At 40.6% G+C, this 24,976-nt stretch overlaps 1 protein-coding gene across 7 annotated transcripts in view; it reads left to right on the plus strand.

Moving 5' to 3' along the window:
- Positions 1-10,101: 10,101 nt before the first annotated feature.
- GPAM (glycerol-3-phosphate acyltransferase, mitochondrial) overlaps positions 10,102-24,976 on the plus strand; it is a 32,691-nt gene continuing 17,816 nt past the window's right edge. For 2 of the 7 annotated variants that reach the window (XM_065067018.1, XM_065067022.1), the window contains exons 1-10: positions 10,102-10,255; positions 10,598-10,696; positions 12,045-12,177; positions 14,149-14,271; positions 17,594-17,667; positions 20,224-20,337; positions 21,591-21,740; positions 22,416-22,512; positions 23,226-23,362; positions 24,859-24,958. In XM_065067018.1, the coding sequence (XP_064923090.1) occupies positions 12,076-12,177; positions 14,149-14,271; positions 17,594-17,667; positions 20,224-20,337; positions 21,591-21,740; positions 22,416-22,512; positions 23,226-23,362; positions 24,859-24,958 (897 nt within the window). In that variant the 5' untranslated portion in view covers positions 10,102-10,255; positions 10,598-10,696; positions 12,045-12,075. Of the gene's footprint in view, positions 10,256-10,335; positions 10,378-10,420; positions 10,697-11,507; positions 11,829-12,044; positions 12,178-14,148; positions 14,272-17,593; positions 17,668-20,223; positions 20,338-21,590; positions 21,741-22,415; positions 22,513-23,225; positions 23,363-24,858; positions 24,959-24,976 lie in introns of those variants that run through there. The other 5 variants (XM_065067020.1, XM_065067023.1, XM_065067019.1 and 2 more) reach the window with 5 other exon arrangements.

The raw sequence follows: 24,976 nt of genomic DNA on the forward strand, positions 1-24,976 counted from the left end.
GGGTCAGGTTTTCAGGTAAACCTGGTCTTTGTGCTTTCTTGAGTAGGTTTTTTCAGTGGCCGAATGAATATATTTACGTGTTTCCAAGTGGCTGTGTTTGGCCTAAGAACAGAAGACTTGAAAACAGAATTGAAATGCCTCCTTAAACTAGTGGGTTACAAGTCAAGTTGGATGGGTGCTTTCCTATCAGGCTGTGAAAAAGGTAAAAATAAAATTTTCCCTTATTGCAGCATTCCTGTCCCGCTGAAAGCAGCTCAGATCTGTGTGCCACAGTCATCCAGTACCGCTAGTTTACTGCTGTTTGAGTACCTTTTATTCAAGCACATTACCTCTTAGTCCATTGTGACCACCCCAGCCAAGGAAGCAGGCAATGCCACAGATCAAAGAAAGCCCTGTAAGAGTCTCCTTCCAGGGCTGATAGTGTTTAAAATACCTGTGTGTTTTCTAAAGATGTAATGTTGTTAAACTGTGATGAACTATGTGTCTTTCAAAAAGTATTTCTGACCACATAGTTACATCTTGCCATGCATGTGAGTCTTTTACAATGGCTGGGGAAAAAAAAAATAAATCTGTTCTGTTATACTAGTAGAAATTTGGAATCATCCCAACTTCTATTGATGTAAAAGTGACCAGAATCTGTCCCGTAAAATAGTCTGTATAGCACTTCAATGTCTACAATACAAAGTATCCGAAAGGGGTCTTGGAATTCTCCTTTTGTACAAAATGAGATTTATCTATCAAGAAATTACATCAGCTTTAAAAAATATTCTGAAGATAGTACCAAGATAATTGGATAATATTTCTTGAAGTTAGAATACATGTATCTACAAGCATGACTGACTGACTATCACATATCCCATGACCTAAGTTAACACCTGACATTAACGTATTGCCTGAATTAACTGTTACAATTAAGGAACACTAATAAACTTCGTGCACAGAGATACGGAGCATGTTCCTCACCCATAGGAAATCTGAGAAAGCTGCCAGGCCCTGGCATCATGACAACATATTCAGACATCAAGCACGACGCATGTGGACAGTGAGTGAAAAATGGGGTGACAGGAGGAGAGAGGCCCAAGTAACCACAGTGCACAGAAGTATCTGTTTGCTAATGACTTGTTTGTTTTAGACCAAAAGTTTATTATTACAGTCAGTAAAGATACGAGTTGAATTGCACACACATTTTGTGGCAGTGTTGGTCAAAGTTTGTATTAATGGGTTTTGAAGGATAAAAAGTTTTAGGATAAAAAGCCACTTTGTGGCAGACTCTGTATTAAGGCTTGCAAAAGCAACTGAAATGCAGAGCATCCCCTGAAATGCAGTTAACATGAAAAAGAAAAGTTTTCTGCAGGTAGAATTTGCTTTCTGGCACTGCTTTGAGGATTACTCAAGATCCTGTCTATGCCATGGATTTTCATCGGTCGGTGGTGTTTGCATTGAGTTGTGTAACTGCTTCTTAATGCCTGTTACGTAAGGATGCATAGATTGCAGCGCCATGAGGTGTCCTGCACAAATTGCAACTGATAATGGAAGCATAGTTTCAAAGGTTACTCTCGGTCAAATTAATGTTACATAAATTAAAATCCTCCCTACGTAAGTCAGATGCTTGATTAGTAAAGAAATGTACAGTATAAGTTCAAAGAGGGCTCAGAAAGTATGTAGCTGTGGTTGTCCTGTAGTATAGTATGTAAGTTTTGTGATATTCATACCATATACCAGTGTGATGCAGCTTTCCTGTTCTGGGTGGCAGTTTCACCATTGACTTTTGCAATGCTGTGATTTTACATCAAGGGTCTCGGGCTATATCAGCTAAAACACAAGAACATGCAGACAGAAAAGACATCAGAAGAAGACTTAGTCAACAGTCACAAGTTCTTTCATTTTATACAAGACCTACTGTGTCAGCCCTTTTTCTTGTATTTAATTTTAATCAGGCTAAGTCAGGATCTGTACTGAGGAAAGAGAGTCTAAAGGTGTCTTGGATGTTGCACTAAATAGAGAGTTTAGCCCAGAATGGAAGAAATTGAAGAACTGAGATGGGGAGGGGAATCTTAAGTTTAGCAAAAATGAAACAAGTATTTAAATCTAAATCAGAAGGATTATAGGCAGCGTTGCAATTTTAAATGTGTTAGCTATAATTACACTTCCCTGCTTCCCATCTCTAACACTAACACCTTTCTAAATGATGAATTTGAATTCCCATAGCAAACCCCACAACTTAGATTTAAGTCATTTCTTCACTGGAGTGCTCCATACTCCATCAGCATATATTTTCTGGTGTGGTCCTCTGAAAATGTACACCTTGCATTGCATGGAGCATTTTTCAATTTTGAATATCAGCTGACCAGAGGAATATGACATGTGGCACATCAGTGTTCAGAAACCGTCTTATATAGATTTACCAGAGGGATCGATAGAACAGAGACACAGAGAGAGTGGATCACGCTACTGACTACAGAGTTGCAAAATGGCATTTGGACTCTCTGATCACACATGGCTCTGCTTCCAGGTTTTGTAAGGACAGAGGTATGGATGACTTCCTCTCTAGATCTGCTGGACTCAGGCTATGTGAAATTTAACAAAGCCTAGATTATAAAACATATCATGTTTCAAAATATATTGAGTCTCACTTTGAGGGCTGATTAGGAACAGATATCATCTCTATACTAGTGCTTGAAATATTAGTTAAAATATAGTAACTAAGGCAATTTTAGCCATAAGTGTTCCTAATGTAAACAAATTATGAAATTTTCCTCCATCTTTCATCAGACTAGGATGATGTAGGCTTGATTTGAAGCTAATATTTGCCCCATAGTCCGCTTGGAAGGCTGCAGAAATTACTTCTTAACTGCATAGGAGCCGTCTCCAGTTTCCAGTCTGGCCAGTGCTTGTCCATTCTCCCAGTTTTGTGCTATTGTGACCTGGTAGCTCTCACAGGTTTTCTTCCCTGGATGGTGTTTTCCCTGAAGAATTTATAGAAAGAAGCGTCCTTCTTGATTATTGTTTTGTTAGATTTAATCATCATAAACTTTTAAATATTATTCTATTAGCTATTCTCTGTACCTGTTACAGTGTGAAGCCATATGTTTAGAACAGGAGTGTCAAACTCTGTTTCACCAGGGGCCACATCAGCCTCATGACGCCTTCAAAGGGCTGAATGTAACTTTAGGACTGTATAAATGTAACTACTCCTTAGAAAATGGATAGCCACAGTCAACACGGTACACTAGATAAGGTTTTATACCTTTCCTAATAATGACACTTTCCTAATAATGCACAAATAAACTTTAGTTTTGCTGGAAACATTGCGGGAAATACTTGTCTTTCTCATGTGACACCACAATCATGGCTCATACTCACACTGGGATCAACTTAAATTTTATTTTACCTGAAATACTCTGACACTTGTAGTAAATCATGCGGATAGATAGGTGTTCAAATTTACCCATTTTTTTATGTTGGATGAAACAGGTTTTTTGTAGCTTTGTGTCTCTGAAAGACAGGTGTTTTAAAGGCACAAGCTGACACAACCTTCTCTTGTACCTCAGGTTAATTTTATCAGGTCTTAATGAAAGGCATCAATCATTTCTCTTCCCCAAAAGACCTGGCCAAAAATGCCTCTACTTCATAGCCCAGGGATACTTTGCTGCAGGGAATGTGTAGCCTGGGCTCACTGCAGGTAAAGGTAAAACAAGAACCCTCCAGAAACCACTCTTGCCTTATCCCTCCTATGGAGAGAATGAAAGGGGAAAGTGCAGTAAGGACAAACAAGGCATCTATGATCCTGCATTATCCTAAATCTGAAAGAGCTGTGGAGTGACTCAGCCCACAAACAGCTTTATGAAACCACCCTGTCATGCTATGCCCCGTGAAATTTTCCTGCAGCAAGGGCTGGTCATGTGCGAAATGCCAAGCTAGTAATGTGCACTGTTCTTTTACGAAGGGGAAAGGACAGAGCTGCAAAACCATCATGTCTTAGCAAGAGATGATATTTTTTTCAAGACCTCTCCTATTCCAGTTGAATATCCTGGAATAATTAAGCAATTTAGTAGTTTACAGTATACATGTAAGAAGATTTCTGCTCTCAGGAAGGTATAAGGTGCTTGGGAAAATATCAGGTTATGCTTCAAGCAGTCAAAAGAAAATTAGGGTTTTATGTTGTGAGTTGAATATGTGTTATTTTGTAACTGAAAGGTATGCTTTTGCTGGGACAATTGGTATTGTTTTGCTCAAATGATCCCTGATAGCCTGTGAAATCTAGAACTGTAATACAATTGTTGGTGTGGTCTTAGGACATAAGTATCTTTTTGCAGGAGACACCTTTTATCCAGGAGACACCTAAGTGGGAAAAGAATGCTTTTGTTTGGAAAACACACTGGGAAAATTGCTCAATGTGATTTGAATGTCAGAATTTGCATGGAACAACTGGTGTAGCCAGATTAGTGCAAAGAGGCAGCCAAAGGCAAAAAAATCACTTTTCTCAGGGTTCTCAGATAATTTTGTAAAGCTGAAACAAAAATTATAGTTAACTTTTTATTAGTTACATTCATAGGTGAAATTTCAGCTACATAAAGTTAATTATATATATCTATGATAAACTAAAGCCTGGAGACCTTGTATTTTTAGTAAGACCAGCTATGGGAAGTTTTAGTTTCTGTTTACTTTTTGCAAAACACAAATCACTGAATCACTTTTGTTTGCCTGGGTAAACTGAGGTGGTGGGTGTTGCCCTTTGGATCAGGTGCTCTGTTCATCTGCAGGAAAGATAATAAAATAGGAGACTGGAAAATATTTAGGTCATAAAGCCTTCATGGAATATACAGCAGTCTGCATCAGGATCATGACATCAGGTCAGAATAGACACCCCAATGTTCTCCTGGCCCTCCCAAGGCGTTTACAGAAGATATCCTCAAAATTCTGAGAAAATTTCCCGATCAACAGGTCTTACATTTTCCATGTCAAAGGCATTAACTCTTCTGGTAGCCCAAATACCTGAAAATGAGGGGAGGGGTGTGACATCATGTGGTTCAACACCTGGTCATATAATCTGTTGCAAAGACTCCTGTGCACTGGCTCCACGATCCCAACTTCCAATATCTACAGTGCTTTAAATTATAAGATATAACAAATCCTAAAGCCAACAACTGCACAACAGAGCAAACCTGAACAGTGAAAACCACGTCCTTTTGAGATACTGATGAAAGACTTGCCTAGTATCTCATTTTCATAGTAATTAGTGGTTGTGCTATATTATAGAACAATTTGCAGGCCCCCAAGGATGAGTCACAGCGAATTTGATAAGACCACATATTGTGATTTTTTAAAAATTTTTTTAATGTTGTGTTTTCCAAATGGTCCATACTGCCTTCAGCTCTCAGGTTTCTTTATTTCTGTTCCTTGGTTCTTTGTTTGGAGAGATAGAAAGCAGCTCTGCATTCCTGGAGAGGGAACCAGAGGAGAAGAAACTCTTCTGTCTTTCTTCTTTGGGGAAGTTGACAATGAGTAGAAGTCCATGGGGCTTGACATAAAACAAAGTAATTAGTGAAACTTGAAATACCTACAAACACAAAACTAGATTTATCGTTTTTATAACCAGAGCCCCCACACATACTGATTTGTAATGATTTGCAAATGAATACTATCTTTGATGTATCTGAAAGTATTTATGGCCAATATACAGTAAATTAGTTATTTCATCTGCGTTATTTTTTCAGATAAAGACAACTCTTAGATAAAATGTCAGCTTTGAAAATACCCTCAACAAACAAAAGCAGAGAACTGAAATAACCACCCTTACAAAATGTACCCCTGACTCATGGCAGGCACGGAGAAGCTTGCATTGTTATGGCAGATAATTGCTTACAGTCTGAGTAGGGGAGAATCTTGTTCCAAATTCTGTCATTCAGTATTCCTAAATTAAAAATGCTGGCATATTCCTTTGGATAGTTAAGATTTTCTGATTTGTATGTAATACAAGTCTGTGTGTAATTGCTTGAGAGATAAATGGTACTACAAATGTAAAAGTTAGTTTTACTGGTTTTAAGCCAGTAGTGCTTTCTGTTAGAAAAAAAGCCTTTTTTGTACTAATGTGAGTAAGAAGTTAAAGGGAAAAGCTAGGAGCAGCTTGGGCTCAAATGCCCTTATCTTTTTAAAATTACCGTAATAAATACGATATTTGAACGAGAAGAAATTACAGAAGCAAGATGTGCTATATTACATCGGAGAGAGTCACTGTACTCTTAATGAATTTTGCATTTGTTCTCAAGATAAGGCAGATGAAATAGAAGAAATAATTTGTCTTGAAAGGAGATACAAAGTATACCCAAATAATTTCTCTGTACAATCTTATCAGTCCATTTCATGGCCACTTGCCACTCTCAGATGCTCTTAATATATTGTATACCAAAGGCAATACTGCTGACATTGAGTTCTGCAACTGCCAAATTGCATATTCATTATTGTTCATAGTCATGTGAGGTCGAGTTCGGTCACTGCCCACAAAGAACCTTTGTCTGGATCTTTACTCCCTCCTCACGCAGTTTTCAGTTTCCTAACTTTTGTAGCGCTCTCCGGGTTGAAAGTTTCTTTTTAAAGAGGATGCTGTGTACTCTTTTGTAAACATGTCTCCATGATGAAAAGTGACATCATGGGAACCGCTGGAAGCGAGCGGGGAGCACAGACCCGGGCCAGAGGCCATGTAAAAGAAGTCCCCCTCCTCTCTCCTCCCTCCTCCTCTCCACAGCCTTGTCTAGTAAACAGGTACTTTGTTGAACTCTGTTGGAAGCTTTGTGAGGAATTTAAACATAGGAAGGACTAATCATTATTTAAATTAAAAAAAAAATAAAATAGAGTCCTACCAGCTCTTTCTCATCTGCAGGCTGCTATGCATGATGTGGTGAGCAGCCTATTCACACAAATCCAGGGTTCTGCTGATTTGCCGTCATATGCAAATTACCTCCCTGGACTCATTGGCACCATAAACACCTCGGTTTAAGAAGTTTAAAAAGATGGATTGCAAAACTCAGGCATGCTCCCACTCCTACTGAGATCAGTGGCAAGCCTCCCATTGGCTTCAATGGAAACAGGATAGAGTCTCTCTTTTCTGGGAGTGAGACCCAGCAGTATTTGAGCTTTTTGGAGCGCATGCAGCTCTGAAGGTCTGTTTCTTTAGGGCATTCCAAAATTTTTCCCATTTGCTTGATTCCATGGCAACACAACATCACCACCAAGCTCTCAGTACTGAAATGAGGTTTTACTACTGAGGGTAGCCTGTAAAAAGATCTTGCCATTGGACTAATTCTGCATCCTTTACAGATGAGTGGATTTATTTTACAATATACCAAGAATTTACGAAGGTTAGAAAAACAAGAAAAATGCTCTACAATCATACCAGAAACTACTTTTTTTTTTGTTGATTAAGCAGAATTGCTATGTTTGAGTAAAACACTGTATCTGTTTACTGTTCTTTTCAAAACAGTCTAGAGAATAGACTAGGCAGTTTTCTCACAAATGATACTGAAACCTGACTCTGGAGACTGTAGAAAATTGTGCTGAAGACACTGAGGCTTTTATTCTGATTTTTGCATTACCGATATCACAGAAATAATTACTTTTCAACCAGAAACATATAACAATGTGAAAATGTGCAGGGAAATATATGATCCGTATTAGATTCTGAATGTACCATAGTTATCTGTTATAGAGGGAAGCAAAGTGCACAAGCTTGCTTTACATTATAGCCCACTGAAACTGAGTGCACTGTTTGATCTCCTAATTTTATGTGTCAAAGGGAAAAAAATCCAAGTGATTCCATACCTAGAGATGGTAAAGTTGTGTGCAAGCAATATTAATGGTTCTTTATAATATAAAGTACTTACCAAGAAGTTCCCACATAACAATACAGATGCACTGGAGCTATGAAGTCACTAGACAACACTAACAAGAATTTTAACTGCCTTACATTTCATGCATTTATTAGACTGTAGATGTAACCATTCATTGCCATCTCTGTTATTCAGTTCTTGCATTATCCAGTTGTTGAATCATATCCTCTAACGTGGTTTCTGAGGTCAGTTTTGCCACTTCAGTCACAGCTGTGGGTTCCCCCATTGCACACAGACTCATGCAGGCGGATGCATCCTAGAAGCAATTTTCTGGATGCGGGCTGCAGCTTCATTTGGGGCTTTAACTACTTTAGTGATCTGCTCTTTACGCAAAGAGAGTTACAAAAATGCATGCTGTGACACTGAATTTCACTTTTATGAGTGGAGTTCAGAGTTTCCCCTTCCAGTGCTTCTGATGCACCTTTGACAAAGCCCACACAGTCCTGAGTGCGGGATGTGGTCCTGCTGACCAGCTGGGCCACAGGATCAGGGACAGATGTCTCCTTCTCTGGCCTCCACAACTCCCATGAGATGCTCATTATGCAAGCGAAGCCAAGATGAGGATGTAAGAACTGAGGTCACACAAACCTGACAGTAGCACTGTGACTGTCAGTGAAGCCCTTGTGTATTTTCTTTCCATATAGGTGGTGTCCTGGGATAACTTTGATTATCGAAATCCACTCAGCTGCAGCAGACCCAGATGAAAGCAGAATCTGCCCCTTCTTTCCCAGCTGACCTTCAGTAAATCAGTTCAAGAAAAAGTTGATATGAAGTGAAAAGCTTTCTTTTAAAGCAGGATGGTTATGGGCTTGTATTTCAGAAGTGGCCAGAGATTCTGGCTATGTTGCTTTTCAAGGCAAAAACTTGAAAGTGGGTGTTTGGCAGTATTTCAGCCAACTCTCCTCATGAGAACTGACATAGAGAACCACTAATCAAATCTGAAATTCTTGGCCCAGATGATGAGAAAACTTGAGTATATGAATATGTTGTAAGAAATACAATTAGGCATTGTCCTTTATACAAAATAAAATGCCCTAGAAAAGAACGTCCCTTTGCTATACACTGTGCACAAGTGCTGCACTGTATATTATGCAGAAATACAAACTTTTAAATGAGTTGTATATTTCACTAGATCACACCTTACTATATTTTTGTGATTTGAAAAGTAGATGTCTTAGGTTCCAAGGTCCACCTTGCAACAAAACAGACTACCTTTTCTTGCTAAACAAAGGAAAATTCAGACCCAAAATCTCTTCTGGCCCATAAACTGCAGAACACTCTTCATAAAGTGTCAGCTCTAACACCCCGCTGATATTCCCTGGGAAACACTTGGCTGCGGGAAGTGGGGCAACTCACATATACATGTAGCAATTTCTTTTTTATCCATCAAATCTCACGCCTTTTTTTTCTTATTTTAATTGTGAAAAGCATTTGTAATTCTTACTTAAAAATTCTCATTTGTAAGAAATTCAAAATGACATCTAGAAGTGAGACCTCTGGAACGAGATCACCTCCTTACATTACTTATATTTGGAAACAGGCCACTGCCTATAACATAATGTCGTGTACTTTGTCGCTTTATTCCTGTGATGCACCATTTTAAATAACAGTGAAGTTTCGGACGTTCAAAGAAGAAATGTAGTGCTAACTTTTCCATAGATCTGTAACTCGAGCCACAGAAAGACCAGCTTTAAATAGCCCAAGGCTGCCAGAGCCAAAAAGTACTCTCAGCTCATGTTTGTTTATATGCAGCAACCTCAATCAACATTTACTTTTGCACTCAGCGAAAGGCAAACTGGCACTGCTGCAAGGCCAGGTAGGCAGATCAATGCCTGTCCCGCGTTTTCTGCAGTTGTTCTCATTTCAGCAGCAACACAGTTGCTGCTCAGGGTCGCTGTAAACCCATATAAACACGATTTTACATAACTTTTCCAGTGTTTTTCTTTTGAGAAGCTCTTATTTGCAAGCAGAATAACCGTTAGTTACTTCTGTCGCCAGAAGGAGGGGGCAGGGGAGGCGGTTCGGTGGTGGAAACGGCCGATGAGCGATGTCCCTGCAGCTGCGGCGGCTGCAGACGGGGACGCCGGGGCGCAGCGGCCGCGCTGGGTTGCAGTTCAGCGCTGGCCCGGCCGCAGCTGCTCAGGGCAGCGCGGCGCGGCCGCGGAGCGGGAGGGCAGCGGCGGGACTGGGCCTGCAGCCGGCAGGGCTGGGCGAGGGCCGGGCGGGAGGCGGCCGCCCCGCGGCGTGGCGGCGGGCGCTCAGGAAGTCGCGTCAGGCGCGGCGCCGCCGCACGGCCCGGCGGGCGGGCAGGGGGGCAGCGGCTGCGGAGCCTGCGGTGCGGTGGAGGCGGGAGCTGGAAGCGGCTGCGGGTCCGTGCGCGGCGGTGCTGCCCCGGCGGCGGGGCGGGAGGGGGCGGGCCGGCCGCTGCCAGCCGCGCAGCGCGGAGCCGGGACGCGTGTTGCGCTGCGAGGAGGAGCGGCCGGCCGGCCGGGTGCGGAGGGAGCGTGTGGCGGCAGCGCTGCCGGTCCCGCGGCTGCCGTGGAGCCGAGCGGACGAGGGCAGCCCCGGGTGGCGGCGCTTGGGGGTGCGGGGGCTCTGGGGCTGCCCGCGGTTGGCGCTCGCAGCGAGCGGGGGCGGCCCCTTGGCAGCGGCGTTGCCCGGCGCCGCTCCGCTCCCGACCCGGCGCTCAGCCCTCGTGTTTTTATTTATAGCAGATGCTGTGAGCCCGAGCCCGGGAGGATGGGGCGCTGCCGCGGGGCCACAGCCTGAGAGCCGGGAGCGGGCACTCGGGAGGGCAGGTTTCGTCCGAGGTACGTGTGAAGTTGCTGCTGCTCAAATAGGCTTTTAATTACGTCTTTTTCTTAAAGTTCATCTTTTATGTATGCCGGTGAAGCCAAGGTCACCTTGAGCGCAATTGGAGGACGCATTTCGCTTTCACCGTTCAGATGTTCGCGAACACTTTTTTGTATTTATTGGGTGGTTTAAGTATTAACTTGTCTGAGCACTAATTAAAAAAAAAAAAAAAAGCAAATTAAATGTAAGAGCCAGCAAAGAAAAAAGGATAACCTGTGTACTTAGGCTGTGTGAAGGTATGTGTGTGCATGGATATAGTAGCTCAAACTCCAGTTTGTACTGGTAACTCTATGTGGAGATGTTACAGGAGAGGTTTGTGTCTGCCTGGGGAGGGCAGTGAGAAAGACAAAACGTTGGACTGAAGTTTTAGGCCCTGCTCTTGCAAATGTCAGCATACAGGGTGAGAACAGCCTCATTTCTGATGGCTCGTACCGTGGCTGTAATGTAAGTTTCTTTGCAGTGACAGATGGGAAAGGCGGCATTGCCACTTTACAGGTTCTCTAGAGGGAAATGTTTGGATTCCTGTTTCAGTGGCTCTCCCTAGCAAAGCAGTTTAATTTGTGGACTTTTGCAGGTATACGACACTAAGTTGTTTTGTTATATTTGGTGTATTTTCCTTTTTCTTTGGCTGAGAGGGCGTTGTTTGCTGTGCTTATCATATGAACTTAAATTTTTAAAACAGTAGTGCAAATTTAGACTTCTTTACTGCTTTTTAATCCCACGAGCCCCTGATGTCACCTACGTCAGCAGCATGTTCAGAATCAGGGGTGTGCTTTTGTGTAGAGCACTCCCTCCGAGGAGTTTGAAACTGGTTTGACTACAGCTGGATCAGAGGCATAAAATGCACTGTGAGAGAGGATTGGGAGAGAACATTAATGAATTTTTTTTGTAGATAATGGGTATCCTTGAGAAGCAGATGATGAAAGAGCGAGGTCATGTCGTGCAAGAGAATAGTAATCTTTTGAAAGTGGCTGGAATGTGTATCCTTGTGGCTGAATGGTTTAAACCATGCAGTGAGGAACAGTGGAAAAGCATAAAGGCTCAATACTGACATAGTGGGAAGAAGAGCAGGGAGAGAGAAAAGTGCAGGTGTGCTGCGTTTATGGAAGTTCAATGTGCTGGGGTTTTTTATCATATTAAAATCATGCTGATTTCTGATGGCAGTTAAGCTTCTTCAGAACCTAACTTTTACTGGGGAGTACAAAAATAACACTTTGCTTATTGTTAGATACTCATCACTGAAATTATGTGTGTGCATATGGGTTTCTCTGTGTGTATGTCTATATGTATGCTATTATTTTGCAGCTTCTGATCTTCAGTTCAACTCGTGTGTGTCATGGATGAAACTGCTTTGTCCCTTGGAACAATAGATGTTTCCTATTTGTCCGCCTCAGCAGAGTGCAGTATCAGTAGATGTAAGCATTCCAGTGAAGAATGGGTAAGTGAAAACTGTGAGTGTGACTGGCCATATTTACCTTTTTCTTTGAGTTGAAGGTGAACTTTTTTATTTATTACAAAGAATGAAGACAAGGCATCATCTCTGTCATGTGTGATACAGTTTGATTGTAATTTAATTTGAAATATAAGGAGGAACCAATAGTTTAGTGCTGTGCCAAAGACTAACGTTGCAAGAAAAGAAAAGCCTTCATAGCAAACCCTATTGAAATTCTTAAAGTTTTCTGGTGTGATGTTATTAATCATTTTATATAGAAGCAAATATGCAAAATCCTGTCCTAAATAGACTGAGGTCAAACAAAGACAAATGCAAAGCTTATTGCTGAAATACATAAGTGAAGAGGAGCATGAGGCTCAAGATGCATGGTTGTGTAGCTGTTACAGCTGGAGCTATTCACAAAATACAGGAGGCAGAGAAATTTGGTGGATATAAATAAGAAGCCTACTAAAAGTCTGTGTCCTCTGTTAAGTGAATCTTGGGATTTGGAGGATACAAAGGGGTCGGTGAGCAGGGAGGACTGGGTGGAGCTGGAAGAGCCACATGGGGACCAGGCTGGTACTGGTTTGTTTAGAAACCTGGGTCGGGAGGAGTTTGAACTTTAAACAGAAGAAGAGTTGGAGACATGGACAGAGTTGAGGGAAAGGACAGATGTCCTGGCAAGTAGGTTTTTTTGTCTAGCTAGGTGTAGGATTCATCGGACAGCAAGCCGTGGTACCAGGAGATCTGTGAAAGAGTATGGTAACGGCGAGTGAGACAAAAGAGATAGGAAAGAGGTTTTGTGAGAAGGTGGTGGTGAGTTCAGTCAGGGCTTGGAGGCAAGCCAAAGGAAGACAGGATTGTTACAAAGTTGGTTAATTTTGGAGTTAGCCTTAGGGATGGTGATAGAGAAGGGACTGGGCCAGCCTTAGCATATTGATGCTTATTTATTTCAGGTGGAAGACTTAGCCTTGGAATAATTGCCAATTCATACTGCTTGCCAAGTGTGATAGATGCACATTTTAGTTTTTAGTGATCTTCAGCATCACCTTTGACTTTCTGGTTGTTTCTCACTGGGCTGGCTTTCTAGCTGGGTACGTGATGATCTGTATTTGTGTTTTCTAACCCTTGTACTGGTTTAAGGTATTGGTTCTACCCTGTTTCTTGTCCAATTAAATGTGTTATTTTAAACGTACTTCAGTTTATCTTGCAAACATTTTGGTTTATTTCTACAATTTCCTTTTTATTAAAATCTTACATGATTCAAAAATGTCAATACATTGTGCATTCTCAGGCAAGCAATAACTCAGTAGCCTTTAATGGGAACAATCAGTGTCTCTGTAAAAATTGCACTTAAGTATATTTTCATTATGTCCAAACATAGAGAATGGGTTTTGTAAATGCAGTTATTTCAGAATTCTTGGTTCTGTAATCTTCAAAAAGGTAGCCTAACACTGGAGAAGGCACAGTGGTTCCTTTTTCTTATTGCTTTACGTGAAACTGCTGAAAAAGAGCCTACAGAGTCAACAGAGTTGATATTTTGCGTACATTCAGTCATCTTGCAGTTTTACAGGGTGTTGTCCAGTTAAAACTTCAAATACATTGCTCATATGACAAGCACCCTTACATTATTGAGAATGTAATTTGCTGTCAGTTTCTTCCACTTTCCTCAGCTGTCAGTTTCCTTGCTGTTTCTTAGTAGAGTTATTATTTATTTTAAACTCTTGTGTGTCAGCAAATGCTGTCCTCCTTAAGATACATAAGTACAACACAGTGATTTTGCTTTTATTTTTTGCAATCACGTCATCTGGACATAATATTTATTTTAGAAAGAAATGTTGGAAAAAAATTTATTAGTTTTAGGTAATTTTAGGGGACTAATTTTTTTGTGTTGGCAACTCCTCTTATTTGAAGTTTTCACATAACCAGTAAAATATATATTTCTGGATATTCACACAGTGGTCTTTTATGTTGCAGGGAGAGTGTAACTCTAGGCCCACTCTCTTCCGATCCGCCACTTTGAAATGGAAAGAGACTTTGCTGAGCAGAAAAAGGCCGTTTGTGGGACGATGTTGCTACGTCTGCACTCCCCAGAGCCGGGTAAGAAGATTACGGACTGGCTTACATTTGACAATAATGCACAGTTGCAGCATAATGAAGTTTCAGTGGTTTTCTTACTTTCAGAATTAAGGTCGCAATGTTCTTACTTCATAAAGGAATATAGTTTTCCACCTTTGTGGTTATTATGTTTTCTATGTCGTGGAATTAATGGAGGACACAGACCTACTGTGATGCTTCATCTCACACTTTTCATTGTTGGCTTATTCCTTGGACAAAACTCTCCAGCTCCTCGAAATTTGCAGTAAGAAATTGTATGGAAAAAAATGTATGCTCTGTTAGAGTAATAATGAGAATTTGGTGCCTGTGAAAGCATTAATGGTTACTTTTAGAATGCTTAATTCTCTATCCACAAAGTAATTACAGTTTTGAAAGTGAACAATATGCTTCCCTTCAAACTTGAAGAGACCAATCCAGTGCTTGAGAAGACAGGTTGGTTTTCTACACCTGGTTAATTCCTGGGTTCCCTGCCCAGCCTGGAAACAAGGAATACCAGTTATGATGGAGGGATATGTATCTGCTGGGAACAGTGTCAAGATGGTGGCTCTTGCAGGGTCACACAAGCTGATTTAAAATGTGAATTTTATTGGGCTGCATTGGGCAGGGTTTCTATAAGCTGAAGATACAAAATGATGATAAATGACATAATATAATTTGCAACCAGTTCGTGTAATTTGACTATTTGTACGCCATGGGCTTTCAGTTGCACTCAGTTACACTTGCATTGAGCTCCATAACTGGCTGGATTAGAGTGAAAATTTACTTGTTCATTTGTCCAAGAAAAAGTTGTTATTTCACTCTTGTCACAGAATGGTTGGGGTTTGAAGGGACCTCTGGAGATCATCCAGTCCAACCCACCTGCTAAAGCAGGTTCACCAGGGCAGATCACACAGGAATGTGTCCAGGTGGGTTTGAATGTCTCCAGAGAAGGAGACTTCACAACCTCTCTGGGCAGCCTGGTCCAGGCTCTTTTTCCTCAAAGGAAAAAGTTTTTCCTCATATTCAGATGGACCCTCCTGTGCTTCAGTCTGTGCCCGTTGCCCCTCATCCTGTCGTTGGGCATCACTCATCCCATCCTCTTGACACTCACCCTTGAGAATTTATAAGCATTGATAAGATCCCCTGTCAGCTTTCTCTTATGACAGAACAGAAAACTGCAGTGATGACATAGAAACATGGGATAGAAATCCAAAAGTATTGTGAAGGCTACATATGATATGGACAAGAAGACAAGAAGTTAGATAAACTGACAGTAGTTCTAACAGACACTTAGGTGTTGTGACTTGTAAAAAGGTGTGTAGGAATCCTCAACTTAGGCCTAATTTATACATTTAGTAATTAGTCTGTTAGTAATTAGGCTGTTTCTCTCAATTTGTGAATTACACTTTAAGAAGAAGAATCTTGGTCTTTTGTCTATTTAATAAGAAACTAATTACCTGTTCTGAGATCCCACTTAGGAAAGGAGCATGGCCTGATTAAGCCCTTTATTGCCTTCTGCCACAATGAGAAAATACCATCCTTGCAGCAGATGATAACAAACCAGATCCTCTCATTAGACAGCAGATGTTTCACTTTTTTTTGTGCTGCCTGTTTTGTTAATTCCCTTAAGGAAAAGGGATGGATGAGTGAGACAGGTTTCCTTCAGTGTGTTGGTCAAACTAACACCTTACTGGTGCAGGGAATGGGAAGTTTTGCTTCTCCCTCATGTTTTCCTTCCTGCTCCCCTGGGGGCTTATCAAGTTCACTAACCAAGCAGAAAATTGCCTGTTTTATTTATTCATTCACTTAGTCTGGCTTAGTTTTCTGCCTTGCCTGAATAAAATGGGCTCATTAAGGGGTGTGATGAATGCTAGAGATGGTGTGAGTTAGGAGGTGAGGGTTAGTGTTCGATGGGGAAGGGCAGGATGTGGTGGTGGGAGCTGGGCTCCTGTCTCTCAGTGGCAGGGAGATGCTGCATCAGCTCACTTGGTCTCACAGACCCACATCCTGACATAGGATCGTGGAGAAGTTAAATAAGGAAAAGCTAATGTGTGACGTTACAGCTGGAGGATGAATTTCACGGGGTGAAGTTATAACCTAATGGAGGACTTGGGCATTGAGTGGTAATTAACTTTGTTGCTGACTTTTTGGGGAGACCAAGAACAAGTCTTTTCGCTTCTTTTTGCCCCAACATTTCATCTAGCTTTAAGATCCACAAAAATTATCCGTGAATAGTCAAATAAATTAATATTATCTTTCAGTTTCCTCTTAAGAGCCTAGAGCAACAATTTGTTGATTGTATGTACTATGCAGTCATGCTTTAACATGAGGCAAAAGACTGTGTGCTCCCACTGTGGCACATAATTTCTACCTGATTTGCAAATGACATAGGACACTCGTCTATTTTAATTTGTGGGAAATTATGTGTGTTACGCAAAACACAAACAAATGAGGCTCTTATCTGACTCCCATTGCAAAATCGGTAGTGAGGCTGTTCTGCAGCTACGAGGTTGCTGGTGACCATATTTCTCCTTCACTGTCCTGTTTTTGCTTTCCTTCACATGCATAGTCCCAGTAGTTTCAGCTGTAATTCACTGTTGGCACGGTACCAGTTTTATAATTATTTGGGCAGAAAGAACCTAGCTTCTTGGTCAAGGTACTTACTTGGAATATGGAAGATTAAAGTTTAGCTTTTTCCTGCCAGGGAATATTAGTTTATCCACAGTGGAACTGCTCCTAAACTTATCTCAGGACAGTTAAGAGCCTGGCATGTGGAGTCTGTACCAGGGATGCAGAAGGCTGGGTTGAGTTTGTTGTTCAGGCAGGGCAGGAACGTGGAGATTTGCCACCTAACCATGGATGGATATCCTGACCTTCGGGCTGGCGTTGTGTGGTGCCTGATATGCCAGAAAACCGGATGTCACAGGCTGAGTGTCAGAAGGCTCATAATTATACTAACGATGGATGTGGTTTAGTAAAGCTCTGTCTCTGAGTTCTGTATTACGACAAGTCCTGGTTTATATTACATCAGAATAGGGTGATATATTCTGTCTTGAAGAATACAACCAGTACAACCATTTCTGTATACAGTAAAGCCTAGAGAAGGCTTTGAAAGTATTGGAGTTGGAAATAGTGACTTTGTGAATTTCATTTTCATTTTAGAACAGTTTGTGCGTACTATATAAGCAAGTTCAGCACTTCTCTGCTTTGGCTTTTGTTTATAATAGAGGTGAAAAATGTTGGTTATCTTAAAAGCTGTGATGAATGTAAAGACACAACCATTATGCAATGAAACAGTCCACCAATCTTTTTCTTGATTTTACAGGATAACTTCTTCAATGCCAGTATTCCTTCTTTGGGTCTACGTAATGTCATATATATCAATGAAACACATACAAGGTAATGTAGCAAGTCTTTCTCTTGCTTTTAAAATTTAATGTTTTCTGTTCTTATTGCAGGGAAATCTATAGGATAGTCTGGACTGAGTGAATATGTATTACTCTCCTAAAATGCAGGAATTGATGCTGACTTCAGGAAAGTAATGTACTTGTTAAATCCGGCTGTGTGTATTTGGGAGCTGGGCAAAGTCCTTTGGGGTTATAGGCAAGGAGCGTAAGGGTCAAACCTGTTTCACAAAATAGACAAAGTATGTTTAAATCCGTTCAGTGCAAATGGTGGCATCCACAGCATAATGCTGAGAGGAGCTGTTTCATTCCCGTGCTTAAGAATGACTTCAGGCTGCATTTGAATTTACTGAGCAGATCTGGCTCACAATTTAGGCATTGACTATTATCACTAATAACGATTAAATCTGAACGTGTCTTGCTAGACTATCTCTGCCTCAGTGGATGGCATATATGACCTAAAAATGATGATGTACCTTCGCACTATTGGAAATATATCTTGTGTTTTGGGATGAAGACCCTGGAAGTACACACAAACCTTTGGAAAGTTAATAATGCTTGCTAAGGTTTTTACAGTAATCATTAGCATAAGCAGATCCTGCAGTGTTTGTTGTAGAGTCAGAGCAAACAAAGAGAGGCCAGCAGCCTGAAAGAAATGAGCCAAAGTGTCTGAGTGGAAGAAAGGCAGCATTGTGCTGTGCTTGAGAAGGAGGAAGCTAATGTGAGAGGCTGCTCTGTCTCCAATTTGAATTAATTATGTTTTTTTAGGCATTGAGCTTGTAGTTTAGGATGCAGAAAAATAACAGAAATGGAGTTTAATTTGAACTGCTTTAAAAAAAATTCTTTTCGGAAGTCTTATGCCTGGATGGTGTTGAATGGTTGGAGTTACATTAGAAATATAAGGGCAACAAGATAAGGGTTAATGAATTATTCTGAAATAAAATGCCTTTAGCTCAAAATGTCATTATAGTCTGAAAATTGTCAATTTTAATGAAGTTCTGAGATCCCATAGGGTTACGTAGTCACAGTTTCTTGGCCTTACAAAGTGAGAGGGATTCTTCTTAGCTGCTGGTGTACTCTGCCTGTATATCACCACAGCTTTTTTCTGAGTGTGAATATGTCAGTTTTATAATATATCTAGACTGGGTCTATTCTGTGTCTTTCTTTTGTCATTGCTACACGATTAGAAAACAGATTTTTTTCTGAATATACTATGTCTTATCTAAGCTGTAAAATGAATGCAGAAGCCTTTATACCTTGACAGATCCCTGCAATAGTTGTGTGCTGCTGTGATGTGTTCATAGTTACCACAACTTGTCAGAAAGAAGTATATCCTTAACTTTGCTTTTTAGAAGAACCAGTGAGGCTCTCAGGCTTTGATGGGAAGGGGAAAATGGAAAAGCAATTAAAACAGAGACACCAGTCCACTTCGATGACAGTATGGATGGCGAAATTCTTTGTCCTTCGAGACGGTCTGAATATTTGTGTATAACTGTGAAGTGTCAGACCGTGACGATGGCTTGTGCACTCAGTTATAGTGCGAGTGGCCTGTGCACACAGGTGGTTTGGCCTTTTACAGGATAAAAGTTCCTTCTCATCTTTCCTAGCTGGTTTTAACACATGTATAAATTTACTGAAGCGTGGTGGGGAGGTTTAGGAGCCAAGATCAGTAACTCGGGTGGTGAGGTCTGAGACCTTGGCAGCAGTCCAGTGTGAAAACCAGAGTGACTTGCCACCCATGGTTTGGTTTGCGATATTTGCTGGACCATCAGCGATGCATTGCACCAGCACTGCTCAGGACAGAGCATTTGCATAATACTGAGAGCTCAGGTTGTTTAATTTCTTCTTCCACCTTCTGTTTCTGCTCCATCACGTCAGCTCTGCTCTTCAGGAGTCCCAGCTCTGTTTGGTTCATGGAGTGACCCATGTGTGAGTGGTGGCTTGTCCAGTCCTGTCCTAGGACTGGATGTTTAAAAACACTGTAAAGGAAGAAAAGATTACAAAATAAGTGTTTTTAGTGTCGGTGGCTAAGGCAGACACGTTTTCAAAGGTCCCTGTGAGAGTTCACTCTGTGTGTACAATGGGAGCAACTTTCCCAAGAGTACTTAGTGTTCCTTGAAGAAGCCGACAGACGTCTTAGCTGGGCATTTACATTTCTCAGTGGAAAGTCACCGAATCAGAAATGGGCACTACATCTTCTTTTGTCCTCACTGAGCTGGGGGTTTGGTTCCAGCGGACAGACAAAATGTCTGTGCTGCTTTGTAGCTACTTTCCTGTGATACTATGGGTTTTTTAAGGCCGGTATCATCTTGAGTTAAGTAATGCAGATCTCAGTTGTCTTGGATATTTTGTGCCATGCATCAGTTACTTCATCCATAACGTTAACATATTGACAATTTACTAGAAGATACAGAAGCTGTTAGGCAGCCCTTCATAAAATTTTCCTTACTATTGCTGCTTAATTGTAGTCTTAGGTATTTTTAAAATGCCTTTTTTTTTGGCAGTGAAATATTTTGAGGGTCACACTCAAATGCTCATCATATTTTTGTAGGTACAGAGGGTGGCTTGCAAGGCGCCTTTGTTATGTCCTTTTTGTGCAAGAGAGGGATGTTCACAAGGGTATGTTTGCCAAGAATCTGACAGAAAACGTGCTGAATAACAGCAGGTAAGATAACGCAAAATAAACTATTTTTCTATGATTGATATATTGTGATATGTTTTAAGAATATGGAAACAGCAGGTTTTAAAAATCAGACTGTTTAAAATATTAGAAGATAAAGTACCTTCAGCACAGCCCTTCAGGACTGTAGCTTGCAATTTCTGTTAAAATAATAAAAGAAGAGAGATTAAGAATTAAGATGAAGAAGATTAAGATTAAGAATCTCCAAATGAATGACGCGAAGTGGGTGAACAGCAGACGCAGGACACAGAAAAATAAATTGCTACGTAGAAACTCTTCAAGCTCTTGTTAATCTAATTCATGTAAATCATTACCACTGAAGTCTTGCTGCAGTCATCAGAAATTGTCAGAGTTTAAGAAATAATAGGAAAGCAGCATTTGAAACTACCCTGAGTGTACACCAAGAGCGTGAGGCAAAACTGGAAAAAAGCTACAAAATGGAATATCCACCCTTTATTTTGTGGAGCTTGTTTTCTGTCTCATATACTGCATTTTAAATGGCACATTGAGCCCCTAATTAGCTATTAAGGTATCAGTTTTCCCTGGACACAAAGAAATTCAACAACATGCCCACTCTTCAAGTCTACTTTTGTCAGAGGCCACACGCTGCCTACATTAACATTCCTAACTCTCCTGAATTTTTAATGTTTGAGTTCCATCTGAAGATGATAGTGTTGTTTTTGAAAAGTAAAGCAGACCACATTGTGCCACAGTTTTGGTGTGTTAAACCACTTAATGTCTCCTAAGTATGTTTTAAATGGGGAAAACAGCCTTTATAAAATTTAGTTACATCTTTGTAAAACTGGGAATTCAAGGGGGAATATACTATAAAAGTGCAAAATAGCAACTGCATAAATCTGCCTAATGAGGTACATGAAATTGCTGTCAGGAGAAAGAAAACATTAAGGAAGGGAAGACTTCAGCTGTTCTTTCTGCATTTGTAACCTTATTAACTATTTCTGAAAATTGGCAATCACTTAATACCTGTACCTGTGAGCTGCATACATACTGTTTTATATGGTCAGCTTTGAGCTCATTCATCCATCATCCACCTACTTAATCAGAGCTTAGAAAACTACTGAATTAAATTTAATGCATTTGGAGTACATAATACTTAAGTGTGCATGTTCTTTTATGCCTGCAAGTTACTCCTGTAGTAACAGTTCATTCCCAGCAATTGTTGTCTGTGTCTAGAACTGTTGCAGGACTGCCTCATGAGTTTTACTTTTTAATGTTAGAGTCCAGAAGGCCATTCTAGATGAAGCTTCTGAATCAAGTGTTCCAGGTAGTTTTACTCAGATGGATCCTAAAGCCGTCAACAAAGTGAAGAAGAAAGCTAGGAAAATTCTCCAGGAAATGGTGGCAACTGTCTCTCCTGCTTTAATCAGGTAAGAGAAGTGGCTCATTGGTATTGTCAATGGGCAGAAGGATGGCCAAGCTCTCTCTGTCTTACACCAGCAGAGCTTGTAACACATTATTAATAAATAAGGAATAATTATTCTAAAAAAATACATTATGCATTAAAAAAAATCTTTTCTAATTTTAACTAATGAAATGGTAGTTATTCTTCATTTTCAGATGCAGCAGAAACCATTTCAAGGAATAAATCATATAACATTAAATACAGACTTTCCTTTCTCCTGAAACTAGACTTGAGGCTAATGCTTAGACCAATATTAGTATCCTTTGTTGTTTCAAGCAGATATAGGGAGACCAGCTAGATGCAGCATCTTAGACTATGAAAGATCTTTGTTTTTCCAGTAGCCCATTGAATATCATAACCTGTAGTTATAAATATGTTTGAGACGGTCTTATCTTAGGTAAAAATCTGCTGTGGTGTCTACTGATAAGTTTTGTGTCGTAATTTCAGGCTGCTGAAATGTGGTTACTAACCATGGCTTGGCTGATGTGAAAAAACTTGTTAAACAATTTGATTTTCTAGTAATTTTGTTTGAATAGAAAGTAATAAGATTCTATGGCTTTGCCTTCAGTCATATAGAAGCAATAGAAGACAGAGGGAGCAATGAAAGAACCTTTTTGAGTTCTGTTTGTTCTTCCTTCAGGCTGACTGGCTGGGTGTTACTGAAGTTGTTTAACAGCTTTTTCTGGAATATTCAGATCCACAGAGGTCAAATAGAAATGGTTAAAGCAGCAACAGAGGTAAGGCAGATTTCTGATGTAGCTTCTATTAACGTTTACAGCACTTTCTCTTTTTTAGGAGAGTTCTGCTAAGTGTATATGATATCCGATTGTAGATCTGTCTTGTATCTGTGAAATAGTGTTTCTAATTAAAAATAATGCTCTTTGAGTTGTGTAAACTAGAATACTGTGTGAAGTCTGCTTTTACCATTGTTTCAGGATTGAATTTTAACTATTGGGCTGAACTATTATCTCGGATAACCTGAATCCAGCTTGCTTGTTGTGGTTATTTTTTTCACGCTAACCTTAATTGGGACTAAAAATCTTTAAGAAATAAAACTTTCCCTATCTCTTACTAGCGATCTGTTCGCAGTCCTCTGATATTTACTGAAATTAATAAAAAAACCTCCTAAATTCTACTATTTTCTATATGCTCAAGGGAATGGATTCTTTTTGCAGGGTTTACCTTAGGAAGATGGATTAGATAAATAAAACAAACACAAAAAAATGGTTCCTAATGTTTTCAGTTATCTTCTGATTACAGTGTTTGGCAGCCCCACTGTTCACAACTTAGTGAAAACCAGAAGTAAACAACTGGTAACTGGAGAATACCGTTGGTTCTGATAATATGACGCTAGGGGTCTCAATGATGGATTTTAGAAAAGGAGCAGTATTCCACATTTCTTACCAGTTGTCTTTTCTCTTTTTTTTTTTCCTTTCTCGTCACACTGTAGATGAATTTGCCTCTTATCTTCTTACCTGTTCACAAATCACACATTGACTACCTGCTGCTTACATTCATTCTTTTCTGCCATAACATCAAAGCACCCTACATTGCTGCAGGGAACAATCTCAACCTCCCCATCTTCAGGTAATAACCTCTTCTTATTTGAAAAAGACTGGGGTGGGGGGGATCTTTGGGTAACCTGTTGTGCAATATGTTTTATGTTCAAGTGTAAGATAATTGGAGTATTATTGGTCCATCAGGCAGAACTTCTTTGGTTCCTGTTACAAGTGTAGAGAGACAGCATAAGAAAGTCCTTCTGAGAAATTCTGTCTTTACCTGTCTTTATCTTTCTTCTGGGTGTCTCAAAGTGGATAGGTGACTAAGGAAAGTCGAGCACATGAAAAAGTGGTGTGAATGGACAGCTCTTCTTCCTGAAGTTTAATGAGCTGGCTAATGGGCAGTGACAGTACTGAGTGAATAACTCTGGGGGAAAGTACTGCAATTTGGTCTCTTTTTAAATTATATTTCTGGTGGCTGAAGAACACAAGGTCTTCTAGGTAGTATTCTGCCAGTGAGAATTTGGGGAAAAACAATTTCTGAAAACCCACTGAGTATTGCTGGAAATTATGAGGAAAGAAGTGGGTATTTTGACTGAGAGGGTGCTGGTTTATGATGGTCCCAGTAAGAAAGGCATTCAGACTCTATGAACCAGGGGTGTCAAGCTCATTTTTCACCAGGGGCCACATCAGCTTTGTGGTTGCCTTCAAGGGGCCAAATGTAATTTTAGGATCGCATAAATGTAGGAGTAGTTACATCTATACAGTTCTAAAATTACATTCACCCCTTTGAAGGCAACCACGAGGCTGGTGTGGCCCCCGGAGAAAATGAGTTTGACACCCTTGCTATAAAGTATCAATTAAAATGGTGTTTATTAGGGCTAGCATTATAAAGACAGACAGACTAGCATAGCTAATCTAATAGATGCTGGGAATGCCAAGTTGTGCGATGTCCACCAAGCCTCCAACGCATGCACAGCATACTGTGCGGACCCTGCCCACAAAAAGGGTCACCCCATTTTGGTCATTCGAGTTAGTATAGAGTTTTCTGACAAGAAGGCAGCTCTATTCATCCTTTCTTCTGTCAAGCAGAAAGGATATTCTCAGGAGAACTCCTTGCTGTGCTGTTAGATAAAGGCAAGGCCACGCTGGTGGTGTAATTGCTGGTTCCAGGTGGGAACTGCCTGTGGGCTGCCTGTTACAATCCTGCGGCCAAGGGCTCTGTGCAGGACAACAGGGACGCAAAGGCCACACTGTATGTTCAGCACAGATTTGTGCCAGCTCAGGGGAACTGTTTTGTGCACCACCACCATCTCAATGTACCGTAGTCTCCTGGTCGGGGTTGCTGCAGAGGGTAAGTGGTCTGGCAAGGGAGTGAAATGGAGCAAGACAGTGTAGAGAAGCCTGTTTTTAACTTAGAGTAATGTTTATGTGGTTCCATCGCGTGCAAATAGCGTAACACGTTTTAGTCTTTGGGAATTTCAGTAATTTCAGTTCCTCTTGTGTGCTAATAATTTTGCACTGGGCTTGCAGTAGTTTCCTGCAAACTAAAATCAATGACTATAATTCTTCTTTTTTATGTAGCACATTGATCCGCAAGCTGGGAGGATTTTTCATTCGTCGGAAGTTAGATCAGAGTCCCGATGGTCGTAAGGACTTCCTCTACAGAGCTTTGCTCTATGTGGTGTGTATTTATCATCTC

The sequence above is a fragment of the Columba livia genome, chromosome 6 (genome assembly GCF_036013475.1).
Source record: "Columba livia isolate bColLiv1 breed racing homer chromosome 6, bColLiv1.pat.W.v2, whole genome shotgun sequence".
NCBI lineage: Eukaryota > Metazoa > Chordata > Aves > Columbiformes > Columbidae > Columba > Columba livia.